At 56.8% G+C, this 10,755-nt stretch overlaps 1 protein-coding gene across 1 annotated transcript; it reads left to right on the plus strand.

Moving 5' to 3' along the window:
* The first annotated feature begins 549 nt into the window (after positions 1–549).
* Positions 550–10,462, plus strand: TBX2 (T-box transcription factor 2). Its single transcript, XM_061470545.1, has 7 exons — positions 550–1,065; positions 1,744–2,011; positions 4,525–4,671; positions 5,849–5,925; positions 6,004–6,173; positions 7,383–7,996; positions 8,853–10,462. The coding sequence occupies exons 1-7, from the start codon at positions 701–703 to the stop codon at positions 9,297–9,299; spliced, it is 2,088 nt and encodes a 695-aa protein (XP_061326529.1). The 5' UTR covers positions 550–700; the 3' UTR covers positions 9,300–10,462.
* The last annotated feature ends 293 nt before the right edge of the window (positions 10,463–10,755 follow it).

The raw sequence follows: 10,755 nt of genomic DNA on the forward strand, positions 1-10,755 counted from the left end.
CAGCAATCAAGGGGGCTTGGCTCATTAGCGGGCGGATCAGAGCAGGAAGGACATGTGAGATAGTCACAGTTTTACAGAGATCAGGACAAGATCCAACCGTTTCCACTCCGGCTCCCGGAGCCATGAGCAGCCCTCGCCCCAGCGCCGTCCGCGGAGCGCGGAGCCGAGCCGGCCCCGCCGGGGCGCAGCCAGGGCCCGCGGGGGTGTGAGGGCCCCTGCCCCGCTCCGCGCCGCCCCGCGCAGCCCCGCGCCGGCTTTTGTTTCTATTTTAGTGTTGGGAAGGACTTCACTGGGAGGGCTCTCTCCCTCGCTCGCTCTCCCTCGCTGCAACAACAACAACAAAAAATAAGGACCTACTGTCTCCCCTCCGCAGACCGGGAGTCCCAGGAGCCGGGAACTGCCTCTCTTTTTTTGTTTCTTCTTCTTTTTTTCCCTCCTTCCCCACATCTCGTTCCGCTGGGGTTGGTTTTATTTTATTTTTTTTCCGGCTTTTTTCTGTGTGCTTTTTTTTTTTCCTTTTTTTTTTTGTGTGTGTGTGTGTGTTGTTGATTTTTCCTTCCTCTTCCAGAGCCTCGAGCGAGTTCGCTGGGCAGGAGAGGGGAAAAAATATAACTAAACCAGCAACAAGCAACAACAAAACCCACACACACCTTTTTGTAAAGGGAATCCCTCTTTTTCTCCTGGATTTGTGGATGCACCGATGAGAGATCCAGCCTTCCCAGGGACTGCCATGGCTTACCACCCCTTCCACGCACCCCGGCCGGCCGACTTCCCCATGTCCGCTTTCCTCGCAGCCGCCCAGCCTTCCTTTTTCCCCGCTCTGGCTCTGCCTCCGGCGGCGCTGGCAAAGCCCATGCCGGACCCCGGGCTGGCCGGGGCGGCCGAGGCCGGGCTCCACGTCTCGGCCCTGGGACACCATCACCAAGCCGCCCATCTCCGCTCCCTCAAGAGCCTGGAGCCCGAGGAGGAGGTCGAAGACGACCCCAAAGTCACGCTGGAAGCCAAAGAGCTCTGGGACCAGTTTCACAAGCTGGGCACCGAGATGGTGATCACCAAGTCCGGGAGGTAAGAGACGGCCCCGCGCAGCCCTCCCCGCACCTGCGGGGCCGCGCAGCGCCCTCGCCCCTCCGGTTCATCCCGCGTCCCCCGCTACTGGCCAGATCCGCCCCGATGAATTAGCGCGGGGAGCTTCGGTCCCTGGAGGTTTCGGAAGTATTTAACCCCCCTCCGAGCTCACCCCCCCCCCCCCCCCCCCGTTGCTGCTTTCCCCAGCGCGGTCCCAAATTAAATTTTGCGCGGTAATTGAGCGCCTGCGAGCCCCCCCCCCCCCCCCCCCCATTTGTTTACGTCGCTTCTCACCGATTCCTTCCATCCTGCCAAACTTTCCCCGCGGCCGGGGTCTTCCCGGCCTTTCCAGCGCCCCCGGTCCCGGGTAGGGCAGCGGCGGGGCCGCCTAGGTCCGGGTGAAGGCAGGGAAACGGGATGCCTCTGAGCCCCTGTTTCCCGGAATGGGATCTTAGAGCTTTCTCCCCGCTTTCTGCCACGGCGGATGCAATAGAGCAGGGTGAGGAGCGTTTGGGACGAGGAAAGGCTGGAAATCCTCTGTGAAGCTGAGATAAAAGATGGTGGTTTCGAAGCGGCAGCCGGGGCCGGGAGGTACGGGGCGGCTCGGTGGGGCCGCGGCAGCCGGGGTTGGCAGCGGGCGGGGGGCACAGCCTTGTACCGCTCTGGGTCTCTCCGCAGGAGGATGTTCCCCCCGTTCAAGGTGCGGGTGAGCGGCCTGGACAAGAAGGCCAAATACATTTTGCTGATGGATATAGTGGCGGCCGACGACTGCCGGTACAAGTTCCACAACTCCCGCTGGATGGTTGCCGGCAAGGCCGACCCGGAGATGCCCAAGCGCATGTACATCCACCCCGACAGCCCGGCCACGGGGGAGCAGTGGATGGCCAAACCTGTTGCCTTTCACAAGCTCAAGCTCACCAACAACATCTCGGACAAGCACGGCTTTGTAAGTGCGGCTGTGGGGCAGAGCAGAGCCCCCCGAGCGGGGACCCTCCGAGCAGGGATCTACCGAGCAGAGACCCTTTGGGTTTTCCCGGTGCCGGGCTGACCGGTCCTGCTCTGCATAGGGCGGCCTTGGAGAACCACTGGGCTTCAGCGGCTTCTTCTCCCGCCAGCAGCGCGCCCGGGGCCCGGCTGGACGTCGGGGCCTTGCCTGGCCCTGTGATGCCCTGGCTGTCCCACTGCCCCCTCGGCCGCTGGTCCTACCCGGCACCGAGGGGTAGCTCCTTGCCTTCCTGGGGACGGGTCCCCAGGGAAAACGGGAATGTTGGGCTAGGGACAGCCTCAGGGTCCCACATCCCGGGTCTCCACGGCCTGTCCTGCCGCCTTTCCCCGGCCCTCGGGGCTCTGCGGGGAGCGGTATTTGGAAGGGTGCATGTGCGGGGCCGAAGTGGTGCCGGGGGGTGCAGCGAGGGCAGCCCCGACGGAGCGGAGGGGCTGGGGACGGGCAGGTGCAGCCCAGGATGTCGCTGCCGGCCGAGCCGAGCCGGGCCGAGGAGAGCGGTGCTGAGAGCTGCGGCACCTGCGCTGGGTTTCCGCGGCGGGGAGCAGGGCCGGAGCCGTTGGCTGAAAGCCCCTATTTATTTCCCTATTTATTCGGAAGCCCCTGTTTACTTCCCTATTGGTCATATCTGCATCACCTAAAGGAGGTAAAACAAAAATTAAAGCCGAAAAAATAAGAACCCGACAAAACAAAGGGAAAGGAAAAAAAAAGAGAAGAAAGAAACCGAAGCGTGTTGGCAGTTTGGAGAGAGATCCGCAGAAATCAGGGTCAAAACGAGAGGGGAGCGTGATCCTGCGTGAATGCACGGGGCTGGGAGGGGAAATCACAGCGCATAAGCCAGCGGTCTCAGGCCTCTGGACAAGCATTTCGGGCGATAAAGGGAAAGCTCATCGTGCAGCGCTGGTGCTACGGGAATTAGCGGGGGCCAGAGCCCGGAACCGCGGGACAGCCGCGGGACTCGGTGCTCAGGTGCGGAGCGCAGCGCGGCAGCTCCCGGGGTAACTTTTTGCTCTCGTTTTATGTGTTGGTTTTTTCCCCTCTCTCTTTTTATTTCTCCTCTATTCTTTTTCTCTCTGAAGGCAGGAAACGGCGTTTTGTTAAATAATACATTGCGAGGTTATTTATAGGCAGCAAGGTAAATCGATAGATGGGGAGTCTAAAAAAATATCTTTTTATTTATATATATATACACATATACTAGGGACAAACTAGTTTGATTCAGCGTTTTGAACGGTTCGCCTCCTTCAATTAAAGATCTTTTTTGTGTCCGTCGTTGCCCAAAATCCGGACTGTGTTAAATCTGGGAAATGAGGGTTTAGCCAGTGCCCATCTGGTCAGAGAAGGATGATTTTTTTTTAAAGGAATGCGGATTTGCGGTCCTGAATGAGACTTTTTGCACCATTTTCATGATAAATCAAGCCTAGATGATATCAATATAGTTGAGATCTGACAGTTCATCAGCAGGTGATTATTGCTGGCGTTAAAAAGGGGGGGATTTTTCTTTTATTGCCTTCTAAACTGAAATGAAGTGATAATTATTTAGCCATTTGGCCGACGTTCTTTGATAATAATTACTCCAGCTTTTGCCATTCCCCTACCGATTCCGGGCGGTGAATGCTGCATTTCAGCCCGACCACAGAAGGTTGGGGAATTATTTGATCGCTGTATGGCAGAAAAACGTTGCCGATGCGGGCAGCAAGGGGCAGAGGGTCGGAGCAGCCCCGGGAGCTGCTCGGGGGGGGTTCAGCCGCTTCCGAAAATCCTCAGCCAAATCGCGATGAATTCGGTTAAAATAAATAAATAACATGAGAAGGAGAAGGAGATGGAGGGGTAGAGAGTGGCTTTGAGTGCTGGCGGTGCTTTCAGACACCTGGTTGCGGGAAAAAAGCATGTCTGTTCCTTCTGCAGCGTTGCTTCGAGACATAAATTTAACATGGCTCATGGTGAAACGCTCCTTTCACGTCTCAGGCGCTGGCTGGAGCTGGCACGGGTTTCTGCGCCTCCGACACAAATCGAGAGGCTTTTTAACGATATTTTTTTTGTGGTGGTGAGGTCGAGTATTTTTTTTTAGGATTTTTTTTGTTTGTTTGTTTTTTTGAAGGACGGAAATATGAAAAGCGGCGAGAAATGTGTTGAAAACTCGCCTCGTGTTTGCGGGGGTGTAATAAAACGGGGAGATCCTTTTTGCTGCTTTATTGCTGTGCTTAACACCCGCAAGGATGCTGCTGTGCCTGCCTTCCCCTGACCTCCTTATTTGGGGGCATATCATGCAATGGCATAAACAAAAGAAGAAATCTCCCTCTTTGGCATTCCCCGGCATTCCTTCCTCGGGCTGAATTTGTGAATATTTTTTTTTGTTGTTGTTTTCGGGAGAAAAGGGTTTTTTGGGGGAGGTAGCTCGATGTGGACCGCGAGGCTGACGGCAGCTGCGGGCTGTGCTCTCTCGCTCCCCCCAGACCATCCTGAACTCCATGCACAAGTACCAGCCCAGGTTCCACATAGTTCGGGCCAACGACATCCTCAAGCTGCCCTACAGCACGTTCCGCACCTACGTGTTCCCCGAGACCGACTTCATCGCTGTCACCGCTTACCAGAATGACAAGGTACAACCGGGCAGCCCCTGCCCTTTCCCTGCCCTCCCCTCCTGCTCTGGCTTTGGCCATGTGCCCATTTGCTTTCCCCTCCACCTACCCCTGCTCCCACTCCTGTCCTATCCTTTACCCCTTATTAGGGTGCATTTGTGTGTGTGCACAGAGGACATTTTGGAGGAGAGTGGCCAAAAGACATCAACAGGAGAAAGGTTAAACCCCAAGCTCTGCAAGCAGGAGGCACCTTTCCTACTACTACTGTTATTATTGCTACTGCCAATATGATTGCTATTAGTATTTCTGTTAATACTATTTCTAATTTCCTCCTGGACCTTGTTGCACCTTTTCTGGGCTGTGAGAGTCGTTGGTGCAGGCCCGGGCAGCACCGTGGCCTGGGCAGCCTCATGGAGAAGGTGCCCTGGGCTCGGGAGAAGCCAAAAAAATGGAGCCAGATAAGCTAATTTTAGTTGCTTTCGTGATTTAGCAAGTGTTGCCCTGTGAGCAGCGGAGCCAGGAGAGCTCGGTGGGGAGTGGAGGGCCTCTGCCAGCCCCTCCAAGGGTTGTGTGTGTGTGTGTGTTTTAACCCAAAAGCTGACCCCCACCTCCACCCCTGGCTGCTGATGCTAATTGACAGCTCTGTCTGAGGGTCCTGGTGGGCTTGTTTCCCTCGTAAAGTTTATGGCGAAGAGTCACAATCGATTAAAGAGCACTTTGTCTGCTCGCCCGCCGCAAGCTGAGCGGGGCAGCCGCCGGCCGGTGGGCCCCGTCGGGCGGGGGATGCTGCAGGTCCGGGCGGCCGGCTGGGGGGAGCGGCTGGGCCGGGCCCTTTTCCAGCGCCCCTCTTGGGGCCGTATTTCAGAGCCATGCATTATTGAGCACCCTAATGTCGCCGGCCCCAGAAGCCCGTGGCGGGGAGGGATAAGAATAGCTTTTACCCAGCGCCGCGCGGCTCAGTCGCCATCTTCTCTCCGGGGGGCCGTGAAAAATAACTTCCTATCATTAAGATCCTATTAATAATTCAAGCCCAAACCTCAGCATCATTTTTAATAAAGCATGCGGTGTGTTAAAGCGGGGCCGCAGCGCGTTTCGCAACCTGCGCAGCGCACCCCGGGCTCCCCGACGGCGGCGGGGGGTGTGGGGGACAGGCAGAGCTTCACACCACCCCCTCTCTCCATCTTCCCCCCTCCCGCAGATCACTCAGCTGAAAATCGATAACAACCCCTTCGCCAAGGGCTTTCGGGACACGGGCAATGGCCGGCGGGAGAAGAGGTAAGGGGTGTCCCCCGTCCTTCCCCACTCCGCACCCGCGGAGGGCCGGGCGGTGCCCAACTGCCCCTCTTTCTGCAGGAAGCAGCTCTCGCTGCCGTCCCTGCGGATGTATGAGGAGCCCTGCAAGCCCGACCGCGACGGCGGCGAGTCGGATGCCTCATCCTGTGAGCCCGCGGCCGTGCGCGATGCCCTCCACTCGCCCGTGGGTGCCCTCCCCAGCCCCCTGCGCCTCAAGGGCAACAGCAGAGGTAAAGGAGGAGACGCGGTCCTCAAATTTCCCTAAACTTCGGGTTTCCACTCCTTTGGTCGGTGCCGGTTGCTCAGGAGCAGTGAGGCAAACCACCGGGGAAGAAGAAATGAGGACGGGCACGAAGGAGCCCAAGGGTTGACAGAACAAGAGCAGAGCAAAGGCTAGTGGGGTGCAGCAATGTCCTGTTAAAGCCATGGGATAAACAAAAAGAAACTGTAAGGCAGCCCCTGGGCTTGACACATCTGCCTGGCTCCTCGCTGGTGCGTTCTTGCCTGTCACGGCTACATTACACTCCCCTGGAAAAAAAAAAAGGGAAAAAAAGAAAGAACACATTTGAAAGGGGGAAAAAAATGTTGTAACCCCAAGACTTCAAGCTAGTAAATGAAAACAAACTACCCGTTCCCACGTTGCAGTGTTTAGATGCTGGGTTTTGTCTCGCCGCACTATCAATCTGCTCTTTAAACTTTCCTCCAGCCCTATTCCCTGCAAACCTTCATCAAAACTGCAACCCCCCCCCCACTCCCCGAGGTGGTGGGAGGGTTTATTACACCCCTCTCCTCTTTCAAAGGCTTCCCCGAATATTCGCCCCAGCCTGCAGAGCTTCACCTAACCCGCACCAAAACGTTTTCTTCGTTTAGCAGGAGGTGATCAGGCAGGGGCTCTGTTCCCCTCGCTATCTCCTCGCCTCTCGTCCCCCTTCCTCCTCTGGGAGCTCGATGGGGCTCTCTAGATTAAACCCCTTTTTGGGAAAGTCTGCAGCATGCCTCTTGCCTGAAAACCACCTCTTCAACCTGCCCGTTTGGAATAAATCCACGGCGTGCTGTTGATCAGCTCCATGTAATTAAATATATACAGGACCATTTCCTCCAGCGCTGTCCACCCGCCTGCGCTCTCTTCATCCCCTGCTCTGCAGCCCGCTTTGAGTTTGCATCTAACGAGAGCGATGCTGTAATAGATTTTGGTCCTCCATCAAACATGTTTTTCCTGTTTGGCAGAGCAACAGACCTGCTGTTGTTAATCCCCTTTCCCCAGAGCGACCGTGGCACGAGGGCCCATTTCTGCCCCTGAAATGAGTTTCTCCCATTAATAACGATCGGGGCTTTGCCGCCGCAGTCTCTCCCTGACGCCAGGGCTCTCACGAGTGACACACTCCTTGCCTCCCCTGGGTGCTTCTGATCTGACCCTTTGCCCCTCCATCCCCTTGCAGAGGATAAGCCGGGGGCTGACAGTGACGCAGAGGTGGAGAAGGCACCCGAGGAGCGGCCGGCAGCAGCGGTCAGCCCCAGTGGGGAGGACGCGACGCCCCGTGGCAGCCCCCGGTGCCCAGAGGAGCGGAGCAAGGAGAGACACAGCCCGGAGAAGGTCAAGGATGGTGCATCCCCCCGGGAATGCCCTGGTGAGGGCCTGTTTGGCACACGAGGCCTGGAAAAGGATAAGGTGGAAGGACGGAGGAAAGAGCCAGACCCGGGCAAGAAGGACATGGAGGGCAGTGGGCTAGGCAAGGAGGCCTTTGCCCCGCTGATGGTGCACACGGACAGCCCCCCACACCTGAGTGCTGGGCACTTGCAGAGTCTGGCACTCTCTGGCCTCCATGGGCAGCAGTTCTTCAGCCCTCTGGGTGCCGGGCAGCCCCTCTTCATCCACCCAGGACAGTTCGCCATGGCTCCCGGCGCCTTCTCTGCCATGGGCATGGGACACTTGCTGGCCTCGGTGACCGGCGGGGGAAGCCTAGAGAATGGAGCCCTCTCATCTGCCCCGGGCACGGCAGGGACAGCCAGCCCCTTCCCTTTCCACCTCTCCCAGCACATGCTGGCCTCTCAGGTAAGACCCTGTGCTCATCCCATGACCCCACTGCCCAGCTGGGCCCTGAGCCCTCCTCTCCATGTCCTTCCCCAAAGCTCCCTGAAGGAGCAGAGCTCTCTGGGGGCACAGGTCCCAAGGTGGGGGGATATGCAGGGGGGAGCAATAAAAGTGCAAATAAGGAGCTGCTGGTACCCCCAGCATTCCCAGTGCCCTCTGCAGCCCCTGGGGACAAGGGGGTGAGGCTCCCCAAGACCTTTGACATGCTGCCTGATGCAGCAAGGGCAGGATGTGGGGGACATTTTGAAGGTTGGCCTCAGGGCTGATTTGAGGAGGAATCTTGTAAGTTGTTTGTTTTTTTTTTTGTAGCTGATCCTGTTCCCCCATAAGCAGGGGCAGAGTCAGGAGCATAGCCCTACCTGACCTGGCTGTCCCCATCCAGCAGCATCCCCATATCCCTGTCAGCCCCCAAATGGCTCCTGCAGTGCCTGCGCTTGTGTTGCCTTTCCCATCGCCTATGATGAAATTCATAAAGATGTCTTTGAACTTCCCTAATTTCTCAATCCTACTTAGCAATGTGCTTTAGTCTGGTTAAAGGTTAGTGATGCTGCACAGACTAGGACACACAGTATACATGGAGGGGACAGAGCAGGGATGGGGCATGTCCCAGAGAGGGGGTTTGTGCCTGGCAGCGCCAGCCCAGATCACAGTACAAGACTGTACTCAGTCCCTTGTCCTGTCTCGCAGGGATATCCCCACACTGTGGTTTTAGGATGACTTTCTTGGGGGAACATAGCCGGGGGGCCAGGCAGGAGGGAGGATGCAGTGGAGCATCAGCATGGCTCTCACCCCTCTCTGTCTCTCTCTTTCTCTCCAGGGAATCCCGATGCCCACCTTCGGCGGACTCTTTCCCTACCCCTACACCTACATGGCAGCAGCTGCGGCGGCTGCCTCGGCCATGCCAGCCACCAGCGCAGCGGCCGCCGGGCCGCTCTCCCGCAATCCCTTCCTGGGCAGCAGCCGTCCCCGCCTGCGCTTCAGCCCCTACCAGCTCCCGGTCACCATCCCGCCCAGCACCAACCTGCTGACCACCGGCCTGCCCGCCAGCCTCAACCCCGGCTCCGAGGGCTCCAAGGCCAGCAGCAGCCGCGAATCCAGCCCGCTCCCCGACGTGCCCCTGCACAAGGGGGGCAGCCAGCGCCCCACTGCCTCCCCCAAGGGCTCCCTGAAGGAGTCCCTCAACGAACTGCAAAACATCCAGAGACTGGTGAGCGGGCTGGAGAGCCAGCGGGAGCTGTCACCCGGCAGGGAGTCCCCCAAGTGACCGACGGGGCGGGCAGCGAGCCCTCCGGCGGGGCGGAGAAGCACTGGTATTTTGTACAGCACAGTATAAATATTTATTGCAGAGCAAGGGGTGGGGGACGGACAGGGAAGCGAGGTGCTGGAGCAGAGGGATGGAGCCCCGCCGGCCAAGCAGACCCACCACCCCAGAGGCAGGAGTGAGAGGTGGGAGCGCAAGGCTCGTCCGTCCCTCCAGCTGCGGGGCTGGGAGCGGCTCCCCGACTCCAGCATGGCCATGGAGCCCCCCCGACCCCTCTGCTGCCCCGCTCTGGGCACTGGGCAGCTCTGGGGGTGCAACGAGACCACGCAAAGCCTCATGACGGATGGGGCAGCCCCGACCCCCAGCCCCAGCGCTGGTCCCGGGGAGATGTGCGGGGCCAAAACCTCATCTGTGCAAGGGGGGTGGGGGTGTGGGGGGGGAGGGAGGAAAAAAGAACTAAAAAAAGGAAAAAAAAAGAAATAAGAACCGAACCATGGGATACAAACCGCCTCGGCAGCCGCCGCCACGCAGAGCGGGTCCGGCGGGGGGAGCCCCGTGGGTACCCGGGCAGATATTTATGAAATAAATGGTAATTTGTGTAAATAAGCTATAAGGATCCCAGAATATGCAAATTAGTATTAATTTATTCAGAGTTGTACATTGGTGTGTACATAATATTTAGAGTTTAACTCATCGCATTTAAGGTTTTTTTTTTGTTTTGGTTTGTTTTCTTTTTTGTTTTTTTTTGTTTTTTTTTTTCATTTTACATGAACATATATATTGTAAATGAAAACTATTTAGCTCTTTGTGATTGAAGGAGATACCGGTTTCTTGAACTGTGTTTTAAGATATTGTTTATCCCGCCTGTTCTCTAGGACAATCATGTGCCACCGGTAAAACAATTGTTGGAGTCATTGAAACTAAGGGTTCAATTCTTTAACGGACTTTTGCAAGGAAAATAAAACAGCAACGACAGCAAAGATCGAATCCAAAATGTAACGCAAATATCGCTGCAGTGCGGGGTAGAGAGAATGCAGGAATAAACCTCAGGTTTTTATTTTTCACTCCAAGAACAAAAAGAAAAGAAAAAAAAAGTATAATAAATTTAAATATCACAGGACTGTGCTCTATATTTGTTTTAAAATAAAAAGATACATGATTCGCAACGTGCTGGTTACTCGGGTGTCTGTCTGTTCAGTTTGGATGAATTCTCACATCTTTCAATAAAAAAAAACCCTACTCGGAGAAGTCCTGCCGGCTCCCGCTTGTTTCATTCCCGTCGCCACCCCGCGGCCGCAGCGCCCAGTCGGGGCCGCCGCTCCTCCGCAGGTGCGCAGCGCTGCGCGGGCTGCCCTGCACCGCCGTGGGGCTAATGGGGAAAGATGAAAACAGTCCGAGGTGCGCGGCCGCCGGGGGTCCCCGGGGAAAGGGAAACGTCGCCGTCTCTTCCCGTCAGGGG

Source organism: Pezoporus flaviventris, unplaced genomic scaffold, assembly GCF_033815535.1.
Source record: "Pezoporus flaviventris isolate CSIRO_AGI_PZ_B2104156 unplaced genomic scaffold, CSIRO_AGI_Pfla_v1 ptg000063l, whole genome shotgun sequence".
Classification (NCBI taxonomy): Eukaryota; Metazoa; Chordata; class Aves; order Psittaciformes; family Psittacidae; genus Pezoporus; species Pezoporus flaviventris.

Bases quoted from the DNA above. Each gene is read 5' to 3' on its own strand.
- TBX2 (XM_061470545.1), top strand. From the start codon at position 701: ATGAGAGATCCAGCCTTCCCAGGGACTGCCATGGCTTACCACCCCTTC. The intron at 6,174-7,382 runs GTAAAGGAGGAG...ATCCCCTTGCAG, and splicing joins CCTCAAGGGCAACAGCAGAG to AGGATAAGCCGGGGGCTGAC. The intron at 7,997-8,852 runs GTAAGACCCTGT...CTTTCTCTCCAG, and splicing joins AGCACATGCTGGCCTCTCAG to GGAATCCCGATGCCCACCTT.